Source organism: Mastomys coucha, unplaced genomic scaffold (assembly GCF_008632895.1).
Source record: "Mastomys coucha isolate ucsf_1 unplaced genomic scaffold, UCSF_Mcou_1 pScaffold6, whole genome shotgun sequence".
NCBI lineage: Eukaryota > Metazoa > Chordata > Mammalia > Rodentia > Muridae > Mastomys > Mastomys coucha.
In genome coordinates, this window is record NW_022196912.1 from 94,072,146 (window position 1) to 94,083,680 (window position 11,535).

The following is an 11,535-nucleotide window of genomic DNA, read 5'->3' on the forward strand; positions in this document are numbered from 1 at the left end:
AAAGGATGTTAGTTCTTTCTGAGCTCTGGCTGCTTGGTTCGATTCAGGTGTTCTGGCTCACACTCCTCCCCAAGCTGACTGAGTCAATCTGGCTTCTCTCTCCCTGCATCTCCTGAATTTCTCTGCTTGGCCTCATACTAACTTTGGAAAAATGTTCTAATCATCTGGCTCCTTCTCATTCTCTGGCTCATCCTGTCTTCATCTGTTTCTAGCTTGTTCCCTCTCTGCAACCTGCCACTGTAAAACTCTCCCTGTAAAACTGCCTCCTCTCTTCCTCTCTGCACTGCTCTCTCAAGTAGCTCCTCTTTCCTCTCTCTTCTCCTGAGAGTTGGACATATCCTATTCTGATTTGTCACTTTGCTACTCAGTTAGACATCACTTTCAAACATAGGTGCTTCCTTATACAAACGAATTCTACCTTCATTGTTTGCGATTAAAGGCATGTACTAAGGGCTGAGCCATACCACCACCAGAAACAGAGCTTTACAGTAAATAACACAATCTCAGGGTTCACAATGTGATCAGATATCAGGCAGGCAGACAGGTAGACATCTAGCAGCCATGTGCTCTGGATAAGTCCACAGTGATAAATGCAGCAGGTGAAGAGGACTCAGTAGGTAAAGGTGCTTGCTGATAACCTGAGATCAACTCTCACAAGTGTGCTCCCTCCCCAAATAAAAATGTAGTAACATCCCATGCTAGTTTTCAGGTCCCCATAGTCAACCCAGTTAGCTTTTATTCTGCTCAGTGTGGGTCTACACCCCAGGGTGCCAAAAGGAATTTCTAATGCTCCCTCTGTTTTCAGAAGTGAAACTGGCCAGTATGCCATATACTGCCAGCGAGCTGTGGAGCGAACCCTGCAGACAGGAGAACGGGAGGCCAGGCCATCACGGATGGAAGTGGTGTCCATCTTGCTGCGAAACCCCTTCCATCACTCCTTACCCTTCAGCATCCCTGTGCACTTTGCCAATGGGACTTACCAGGTAAGGAAGTTGAGCATGCACTCTAGCCCAAGTCTTCCCATGTCTCTATTCAGAGAATACTTCTAGGTGCTGCTAAGCCTTGTAGGTGCTCAGATTAAGCCTAGATTTGAGGTGGGGATGGCATGCGTAGTGTGTGTAAGGAGAAAGGAGCTTGAACCCAAAGTGCTATACAGCTTGGTGCCTTACAGGTAGGTCTTCTGAACCCACTGCATGAACAGGAACACTGAGACACTGGACCAGAAAAGCATGAGATAAAGCTTCCAGAATATTAACTATAATAGAGTGACTAGGCCTCTGTCCAGTTCCAGTTTAGTGGGCAGACTCAGGTCGCTCTGAATGTGAAAGTGGAAACCAACTGGCTTTGACATCTTGCCTTCACTGCTGTGTTCAGACCCTTCCATGATCCCCTGTGACAGTTCCTCAGGAAGTCTGCTGGTTCAGGGTGCCTCTCCCCATTCCCAGGTGGTTGGTTTTGATGGCTCCTCCACAGTTGATGAGTTCCTCCAGAGGCTGAACCAGGAGACAGGCATGAGGAAGCCCTCCCAGTCTGGCTTTGCCCTCTTCACCGATGATCCTTCTGGCAGGGAGCTGGAACACTGTCTTCAAGGGCGTGTCAAGGTAAGCACTGCACTTCTACCTCTTAGCTCAGAGTCTGTCCATGTGCACACCTAGCTCTTCAGAGCCCTGTGTGGTGCTGAGACCAAGATGCTATGTCCAGGCCAGCATTTCTGTGCCATCCGAAACGTACTGTCTGCGCAGGAAGAGAAAACTACATGTGATCTTGACCCTGGAGACAAAATCCTCACAGTCCTGTCTCCCTCACATGACTATGCAGCATCCAGGGGCAGAGCCTCTTAGCCCAGGCCTGCTACCAATGATATCTGCCCGCTTAGGCCAACAGCTATGCTGACATCCAGTGGGTGTGGACTAGCACCTCGTGCACTATCACTGAGCATTTACTCTGCCTGCCTGTGCTTATAGATTCAGAGTTCAGGGTGGTAGGGCCTCATGGCACCTCTGAAGGTGGAAGGCTTTTGAAAGGGACAGTTGATCTGTATAGTGGTCTGAGGACTAATTCCACAAGGGTGTTAAGCATTTGTAGGAATGTATTACCACATTGGATGGGTGCATCTGGCTCCAGCATCTGCTTTCTTTGTTATCCTAGAACAAAGGGCTAGTCTTTAGCAGTGCATGAAAAAAATTGCCACATATCTTCCTAGTATGTATGGGCATCTGTAAGGCTTTGGTCAGAGCAGGCATTTGGGTATATGTATTGAAAGGAGAATGTGGTGAGTGAAATAAAAATGGAGCCATGATGCCATGATTTTGACTGGAGCCTGCCTAGTCTGGTCCCTCAGAAGCCAGCCTTCTCACAGCCAGTGTGGCAATGGTCATTTCTCAGATGCTAACTACATCCATGGTGCCATCTAGCTCCTCATCTCAAGGAGAATTGGTAGGCACTTTCCATCCTTGCAGCCTGAGACCTCACAGGGCAGCCTTCTAAAGGCAGAGCCCTCACTCAGCTTGGCCAGAGTCCAACTCTGCCTGCAGCTTATCGCCCCCTACAAGGGGCTTTGCTGACGTTCATCTTTTGCCTCTTTAAGATCTGTGATGCCATCTCCAAGTGGGAGCAAACGCTGAAGGAGCTGCACCCTGGAAAGTCTGATGGCGGGACACGAGTCGTGAAGCTGATGTACAAGAACAGGTCCAGAGAGCTGCCTGAGGGTGGGGGGACATGAAGGCTGCCCTGGCCCCAGCTATCACCTCCCAAACATCATGGCTTGTCCCAACAAGGCAGAGAGTAGCCTGAGTGGCAGTCGTGAGGTAGGTTTCAGGCAGGTTGGCCCTGCTCCTGATCCCTCAAGAGACCCTGGCAGCGCAGGGTTCTGTTCTGTTGGCATTCTCTGTACTGCCATGTGCACATGGGTGTGCATACATGCCACAAAAGCATAATAAGGCCATGGGATGGCTCTACATTACCTTATGAGAGTACAGATTTATATAAGCACCAGATATTTAAAGCTAAGCAATAAAAATTTCCTGTATATCAATTTCAGGACATATACAAGTTCTTTCTATCAATTTAAGTAAGAGAAATTTATCCAAGTGTGCCTTCAGGCAAAATTTCCATTAGTCTCTTGAAGTCTTAATTCATCCAGACCTCTAATAAACTGTGATTCTAGGTACCAGAATCTTCATGCAAAATGCAGTAAGTGTAGTGGTGTGTTCAAAACTAACCACCTGTTCCTCTGGGTGAGACCTGCATGCCCACATCTAGGTTAGGCTTGGCTACAAGTTTCTTTGGTAGTAGAAAAGAAACTTACAGATGGTGTAAACAGTTTGCTCCACTTGCAATCAAGATAATTATTCCGGGAAAGCCTCATTTTTGTTTAGGGTACCAGCTGAGATCTGGCTTTTCATTGTCTTCACTCTAGGCTGTACTTTCGAAGTCAAGTCAAAGGGGAGACAGAGAGAGAGCGGCTGCTACTTGCCTTCCAAGTCAGTGGAGAAATAGTGGCAGGAAGATTTCCAGTCACCAAGGAACTGGCCCTTGAAATGGCTGCCTTGATGGCTCAGGTGGGTTTCTTTCTGTTGGAAACACCATGAAACCTGACAGAAGACTGAAGATCCTGTGGCAATAGGGAGGGGCTCTGTTGTACAGAGAGAGATCTCCTTACTCACTGCCCATGGATGCTGTGTGCAGAAGATGGCAGGGAACTGAAAGCCTGGGCTTAAGTCACAGCCTCCTTACAATATGAGAGCTTGGTCAGGTTGCTTCTCGGCACCTCAATGTATTTCTGAGTATTTGAAAAACAATTCTCTACAATGCACGTGATAAACTTTAAGAACCACCCTACATTCTAAGTAGAAAGCTAAGATCACACGTTTAGAATGACTCTCCTTTGTATTTTGTGTAGACAGCTATCTGCTAAAGGTATCCAGGAGACCTCCACGGTCCTGTAAGTGTGGATGTAGCCAGATGTGGTGGCACACACCTATAATCCCAGCATTTGGAGAGCTAAGGCAGAGGTGGCACAAATTCAAGGCCAGTCTGGGTTCCAAGCCAGCCTAGGCTACACAGTGGCTCTTCATAGTTATAATCATCAATGTGAATGCTCTGTAGCAAGCTACAAGCAACATTTCAGATGCATTTGCCTGTGTACTTTCCATCCCCACTTAGGAGAAGGAAGTTGACATTCAGAGTTTAAATAACTTGAACAAAGTTGAAGGGGCTGATGCCTGAGCTAGCTGGCTAACCCCAAGCCCTCTTCTGTCCTCTACAGTCTGTAACCCCTTCCATCTTCTAGCATTTAGCCACAAATGAGAACTGATCTAGATGATCTACTATTCTAGGACCTCAAGGATGGTTCTCTAATGTCTATGAAACATGGGGTTAATTCTTATCATTGTTATCTGATAAGGCAGTGATGTGGTCAGGGGCTTGTTCACCTCTCTAACAGTAGCACCCACCATTCACCCATCCACCCAGACTCATGACTGCTATCTCTTCCTACCTCAGGTGGAGTATGGGGACTTGGAGAAGCCTGCGCTGCCAGGCCCTGGAGGTACACCACCTACTGCCAAAGCTCAGCATCTCCTCCAGCAGGTCCTTGACAGGTTTTACCCAAGGCGCTATCGAAATGGAGCACCCCCTGAGCAGTTGAGGTAGGCTGGAGGCAAGGTCTTACAGAGGAAACCTGTGGGGATACCTGGGCACTGTGATGGAAACAGGCAGGCTCTTCACTAGCCCCATGTCTTTCCACCCGCCTGAACCAGGCACCTGGCAGACATGATGGCCACCAAATGGGCAGCGTTACAAGGCTGCTCCCCTCCTGAGTGCATCCGCATCTACCTGACTGTGGCTCGGAAATGGCCTCTCTTTGGTGCTAAGCTCTTCGCTGCTCAGGTGAGTGACAGGAAAAGGAATTGCCCAGACCCTCAGATGCTGTTTCTCCTGGAGCTTCTCTCCCCTCTCTCATAAGCCCTTCTGTCAGTCTGGAAACACTAGGAGACACTATCTCCTCACGCATTTCTGACCAGACCGCTGAGTTCTAATGCATTGTTTATCTTCATATTTCTTTTACTGACTTGCCAGTCCTTCTCCTGTAAAGACAACCTCAACTAATTCACACATGAAGAATAGACTGAAAAGACAATGTCTGACCTAAACAAATTCACCTTGACTGGCTACCCAAAAGCCTAGAGGTAGATAGAAGTGGACCACCCACGGGAAGCAGACAGGTAGACAGAAGTGGACCACCCACGGGAAGCAGACTGCAGTTCCTCTCGCCTCTGCATTGAAGGCCAGGAGGCCAACAGTAATTTCAGTTGGAAGTTTCTGTCGGTAGGCGTCTGGTATCCGTGAACTTTACAGTTAATCAGACATTACCTGTGACCAGACATTATAAACAGACATTGAGACTGGAACCAGGTCCTGTTCATTGAAGCTACAAGTAATAGATAGGTTGGTGAAAGCATAATATTTCTAGTTTCAGCTGTTTACAGTTATAAAAAATTTGGGAAGAAGGCCCAGCAGTCAAGAGCACTGGCTGCTTTTCCATAGGACCTAGCTTTGATTCCTAGCACCCATACGGTGGCTCACAACCATCTGTAAATCCAATCTGAAGAGATCCAGTATTCTCTTCTTGCCTCCTCGGATATAAGCACTTTTGTGGTATACAGACACACATGCAGGCAAAACAACCCTACCCATTAAAAATAAATTTAAAAAATGTTTTTAAAGAAATGAACAAATCAGTCCCTTGCTTTCAAGAGGCTTCCCAACTTGAGGGAACAGAACAATGGAGATGCTGCACACTAGCCACGCATAAGTATTCTTCACACTCACTTTTCCTGTCTTTTCAGTCTCTCTTAGCAACATTAACCTCTCTCTGCTTAGTTTTGGGAATATCCCGGGGACCAAACAAGGACTTTGCACATGAATGCTTTCTGCCCCTAAGCTATACTTCCAATCTGTGTGCACGAATTTGTGGGAAGGAAGGAAGGAGGGAGGGAGGAAGGGAGAGAGAGAGGCGGTGGTGGCAGTGAAGTAAAAATATAGTACTACTGTATTAGAAAGCCACCGGCCTGGAAGGTTGGGAAAGCTTCACAAATGGGTCCGAGTCTGTCTCCTTCCCCCAGGCTCTCGGGTAGCAGAGAGAGACCTTCTGGAGTACCTCACTGTAGCCCTGACAGAAACACCCAGGAAATGGCTACCAAATAGTCATAAACTCACTGAGAAGACCTAAGGCCCATCTCACTGAATTCTCGTCATCCTGTTTCTTTTATAGTCCCTAGGAAGTTGGTTAAAGCAAGATGTATTTTGCTTGTGAGAGTTTGGGGTACAGGAGAAAATAGCTACTGACCGAGCTGCATGCCCGCCCAGCCCCTAGCTGAGCCTGTGTTCTGACCACAGAGCTGTCCATCCTGTGCTGGCAGGTGTGACACCTCCACCTTTTGGATGTTGGGTGCAGAGCCCAAGGCCAACGCCTCCTGCCTTGCACAAGCATCTCTGATGCTGTGCAGATGCTGTGTTCTGTGTTGTCCACGATGACAGGATGGCCATCAGACCCTCTGGATGAACCCCCTCCCTCAGAATCTCTAACTGTGGGGGGTGCGTCTGATAGGCCTTTTCTGTCTCTGCAGCCTGCCCAGCTGTCTTCTAAGGAGAACACTCTGGTGTGGATTGCTGTGAATGAGGATGGGGTCAGCATCCTGGACCACCGCACTATGGTATGAGGGGAAAGGGCTGGTTCTATTCCTTCTGATTCTGAAACACTGAACTGTCTTCTCTGCTCTGGTCAGAGGCCTGAACCAAGTGGCTATGGTTCCTCCCTCTAACTCCTGATGAGCAGTACTGTCCTATAGTCTGGGCACAACTTATATACATCAAGATTTAGCTCTCCAAATTATCATCACCTTGGGGTTCTCCCTTCCTGCTTAAGGCTCCCTGTGTCTAAAAGAAACAGTTTCCTCTGAACTCGCCTGGCTCCTCCCACAGCAGGTGAACATCACTTATCCCTACTCTTCAGTGACAACATTCGGTGGCTGCAGGGATGACTTCATGCTTGTGACTAGATCCATTCCAGACCAGAACTCTGGAAAAACCCATATTGACAAGTTGACCTTCCGAATGCCTGCTCCCAAGGTGGGTCTGACATACTATAACCCTTTACACTGGTCTTGTGTGATGTGGTAAGCCTGATACTTACCCAAGGGTTCGGGGTGGAGTAGCATGTGCATCTCTCCACTGAGCTGGAACTTGGTGGGAACTACCTGATCCAGCTACTGCTATCCCCACTGTCCTCAGGAGGGTACTGTGCATCTCAGACTCTCTAGGCCAACAGTGGAACATTTTACTAGGCAACTAAAGCCCATGTACTCTATGTGTACCCAATGTTATAGCTAGTGAAAAAGCCACCATTCAAGATAAGGCTAGTTTAACCCTTCGCTTCCCTGACCTCCTTAGATTACAGAAACTACCTTAATGATGGCCAGCTACATGAACCACTGTTCTGCAACTGTGAACCTATCAGGCAAGCTCCCTGCAGCCCGCCAGCCCCGAGACCTGGATGGACAGTTCTTTGCTTCTGTTTCCTGCACTAAGGGGTCAGCTTTGCTGTGAACATTTCTCCTCCCCATACCCTTGCTACCACTGGTGCCTCTGGGATTAGATTTGTGTCCTGGAGCACATGACTGTGATGGGTCTAAGGGCCCCTCCTCTAACTACTCTGTGAAATGCGTACTTCAGGGTCTCTTGAGACCTTTGTGCCCTTTAGGTGCCTTATCTTTCAAGGCCCAATGTTTTAAGATCCAGATCCAACATCAAAACCACTATTTCTTTTACAAGAATATTGACTCTGGATGCTACCTGATTCTAGATTGAGACAGGGATGGCCCACAGTTACCAGGGCAATGGTACTGTACTTGGGGCTTCTGCACTGATACTCAGGGAAGCTCATTTTTTTATACTGTACATGGTCTTTACGTGGGGACTTATACTTGAAGTTTTCTGAGCATCCCTGAATAAAATAGGACTAAAATTCCTAATTCACCTAAATTCTGGCAAATGCCTACAAATCTCTAAAGTTGGACTTCTTTCCCAAATGGGAAAAACACTGGCCAAGCTGACGAGCCTCCCCACTATTGGTGAGAAGGCATTTGCCATGCCCCTCCTGGGGCAGCAGTTCTAATCTTTTCAGGACAGCACAGTATTCCTGCTAAGATTAAAGTTTTCTGTCTCACACTGGACTAGCACAGGCAGGGACAGAGCCAGTCTGCACCCTTTCTGTGTCATTTTAAGGCCCAACAAGACTCAGTGAAGGCTGTGCTCACTACTGAAGGACGAGGTGGTCATCATTTCCTATTCTCTCAGAGACCAAGCACATGAACTTTGCTTGTTGCTCTAAGAGGCCACCAGAAACAAGGTATCAGGAACACTGTAAAGGCCCTTCCACTCTTGGGAGGCCTGGATTGCCCACCAAGACTCTTGGTATAGCTTCTCAAAATGAGTTGGAAGCACAGGGCATGTATATATCTGTGGAAGTAGAAAGTTTCTTTCGACTTTGCCTTCCTGAGAATATTATAATCTCTCTCAACTCAAACCTTCTAATTGATTTTGATGAAGATGATCTTTATTCTTTATTCACCTTTCTATCCACAAAATAATAAAACAAAAGTTCATACTTTGGTTTTCCAACATATAAAAAATAAGCTTTATTGTATAACTTTAAGGCAGTTTTATTATTTTCCAGTAACGTGGACTAGGGGATAGGAAGAGTATCAAAAAAAAAGCCTTTAACCCAACAATGTGTGTGTTGTACACCACAAGAAACTGCAAGGCCAAAAATTAGTTTGTCTGAATGCCTCAGCTGCTTCATCCTTTGGACTGACAAGCCTGACTTTAAAAAGGTACAAGAATCTGTCCCTTAAAAGAGCTTGACTTGCAAGCCAGGCAGCTTTACAGCCGTTTCTGTTTGTACCCCAACTCCCACCCCATATTTGGGGTTCTAGTGGAGACAGGTCTACCTCAAGTCATACCTCTATAGGCTCCTGACAGCTCCTTCAAGGCTAGGTGAAAGGCAGAGAATGCAGTTCTCCATTTACATGCCAAGGTCTTAAAGCCAGTAAGGATGTAGTCTGTTCTCAGGTTGTTTAAAGCCAGTAAGGATGCAGTCTGTTCTCAGGTTGTTTTTGTTTTGTAAACAGAATTCCAACTAATACAACTGTTTGTACTAGACTTGAAGGTGAGATTAGCTGCTGCTGTTGCTTCTCTCTCCTGCCCCCCCCCCCCTCTCTCTTGCTCTCTTTTTGAGACAGGGTTTCACTATGCAGCTCTAGCTGTCCTGGAATTCCCTATATAGACCAGGCTGCCCTCAAACTTAAGAGATCCGCCTGCCTCTGACTCTGCCTCCCAAGTGCTGGGATTAAAGGCAAATTCCACCTAGTCCAGCTGCTTTCCTCCTTCCTGATCTTTAGAATCTAAGGAACCACCTTTGAAACAAAGGCTTCTGTAAACTGTCTTCTTCATCCTTTAATGTGACAGTCTCATGCCTGGGAACCAACATGGAATCGCTCATTTTTCATCTAAGCCCTCTTAGCCAAACAGCTTTTGAGCAATAGAAAATATTAAGTAGGGGGTTGGAGAGATGGCTCAGTGGTTAAGAGCGCTGACTGCTCTTCCAGAGGTCCTGAGTTCAAATCCCAGCAACCACATGGCTCACAACCATCTATAATGAGATCTGACACCCTCTTCTGGAGTGTCCAAAGACAGCTACAGTGTACTTACATATAAATAAATCTTTAAAAAAAAAAAAGAAAATATTAAGTAACAGAAAGGTACTAATATGCTTGACACCCATGGCTGAAATGCTGTGTATTATGTTTGTCAATAAAAAACTGTCAGTGAACCAGACGATAACTCTGTGTTGTGGATATTTATTTATTTTGGGATTTGAGACAGTGTCTCATCACATAGCCCAGGCTGGCCTCAAACTTTCAATGCTCCTGTTGATACCTTCTGTGAGCTGGGATTACAGGCATCCACACTATCCCTAGCTAAACTGTGGACTAAGGAGTCATTATCCTGCACAGATCATAGGAGTTTGGTGGACAGAGGCGCTAGCCCCTGTAAGGCATTTTATTCCTGCTAACTCATACATAAAAACGTGACTTATTTTTCCCTAATTTTTAGATAAGAGTCTATACAGATAGAAAATTATATTTTTCTTGTGAAATATGGTACCAGTCTTAATATTACACAGATTTTTAACACAAACATGAAGGTACTCAAAATTTTCAGTGTTCTTTTTGGACAATATTTTTGTTTTAGGTGGAGGATACTCACTATATAGCCCAGAATGGCCTTAAAACTCAAAAGAGATAACCTGTTTCTGCTTCTTGAGTGCTGGGACTAAAGGCATGTACCACTATGACTGGCCTTGTTTTGACATGTCAAAATTCTTAAGGTCTCCCCTTGATTAGTAATATAAATAAAATCTATACAGGGAACATTATGATACATCATGAACATGAATCAAGTTCCAGCCCCTTCTCTGTGGTTCTGAGATCTACTTATCCATTCTGATTCCCAGGACCATGTCCTGATGGTTTTTACAGTACAGAAAATAAACCAGCCACTACAGTTTAGGAGTCCTCTCCATAAGAACAATACTGGCCTTTGAATGCTGAGACTCATAAGCTTGTTGATGTGGCCTTCTGGTGTGCCAGAATCTCCTGGCAGCTTCTGTATACTTCAATCAAGCAGTCCAACCGGGGCTTGGCACTCTGAATTCCAAAGAGGAGAAATGCAGAGTCAAATGCAGAGTCAAGGAGCATATAAGAAGAATCCACCTGCATTCTCAACCTCTCTCATACACCACAGCACTAAATGGCAGCTGTGAGCTAAGAGACAAAAGGTCGAGCAGATGAGTACCCTGCAGGGAGGTCTCCAAATCCAGCCTTTGTGTGTGGGTGGTGGGGGATAAAAAGACAGGTTTTTATTTGGTTTGGTTTGGTTTGGTTTGGGTTCTAGACAGGGTTTCTCTGTGGAGCCCTGGCTGTCCTGGAACTTAACTTTGTAGACCAGGCTGACCTCAAACTCAGAAATCTGCCTGCCTCTGCCTCCTGAATGCTGAGATTACAAGCAAGCAAAATACAGCTTTTAGCCTGACAAAATTATATGACTGTGAGACAGACCATCTCAGAAAATGTTACAAGTTGTGAAATAAGCCTCAGAGACAAGATGGGCAGTTTAATACGTACATTCTGAAAAGATTTTGTATTATAAAACATAATACAACTAAAATTAAAAGACAAAGCCACAGAATAGGAAAACTGTATGAACCTGATCTCTATGTTCTACTCTTCTAGCAGAGAAGACTGATAGTTTACAGTGAGGGGTTGTGGGCTTATACCACCATAGTGGGTTTTATTGTAAATCAAAACAGAAGATAATCTAGACATTATTTAAAACCTATTGCCGGGCAGTGGTGGTGCATGCCTTTAATCCCAGCACTTGGGAGGAAGAGGCAGGCGGATTTCTGAGTTTGAG

General features: G+C 46.0%; 2 protein-coding genes across 4 annotated transcripts in view; one reads left to right on the forward strand and one right to left on the reverse strand.

The window, feature by feature from the left end:
* The window catches only part of Plekhh1 (pleckstrin homology, MyTH4 and FERM domain containing H1), a 49,867-nt gene extending 39,967 nt beyond the window's left edge, over nt 1-9,900 (forward strand). Inside the window, exons 21-29 of one of the 2 annotated variants that reach the window (XM_031355832.1) lie at nt 806-983; nt 1,446-1,601; nt 2,588-2,688; nt 3,419-3,560; nt 4,504-4,649; nt 4,761-4,890; nt 6,630-6,716; nt 6,985-7,131; nt 7,453-9,900. In XM_031355832.1, coding sequence (XP_031211692.1) covers nt 806-983; nt 1,446-1,601; nt 2,588-2,688; nt 3,419-3,560; nt 4,504-4,649; nt 4,761-4,890; nt 6,630-6,716; nt 6,985-7,131; nt 7,453-7,608 — 1,243 coding nt within the window. In that variant the 3' untranslated portion in view covers nt 7,609-9,900. Of the gene's footprint in view, nt 1-805; nt 984-1,445; nt 1,602-2,587; nt 2,689-3,418; nt 3,561-4,503; nt 4,650-4,760; nt 4,891-6,629; nt 6,717-6,984; nt 7,132-7,452 lie in introns of those variants that run through there. The other variant, XM_031355833.1, reaches the window with a different exon arrangement.
* Nucleotides 433-11,535, reverse strand: part of Pigh (phosphatidylinositol glycan anchor biosynthesis class H) — a 20,551-nt gene continuing 9,448 nt past the window's right edge. Inside the window, exons 4-5 of one of the 2 annotated variants that reach the window (XM_031355835.1) lie at nt 10,661-10,769; nt 433-1,734 (exon numbers count right to left, since the gene is read on the reverse strand). In XM_031355835.1, the coding sequence (XP_031211695.1) occupies nt 10,677-10,769 (93 nt within the window). In that variant the 3' untranslated portion in view covers nt 433-1,734; nt 10,661-10,676. Of the gene's footprint in view, nt 1,735-9,904; nt 10,770-11,535 lie in introns of those variants that run through there. The other variant, XM_031355834.1, reaches the window with a different exon arrangement.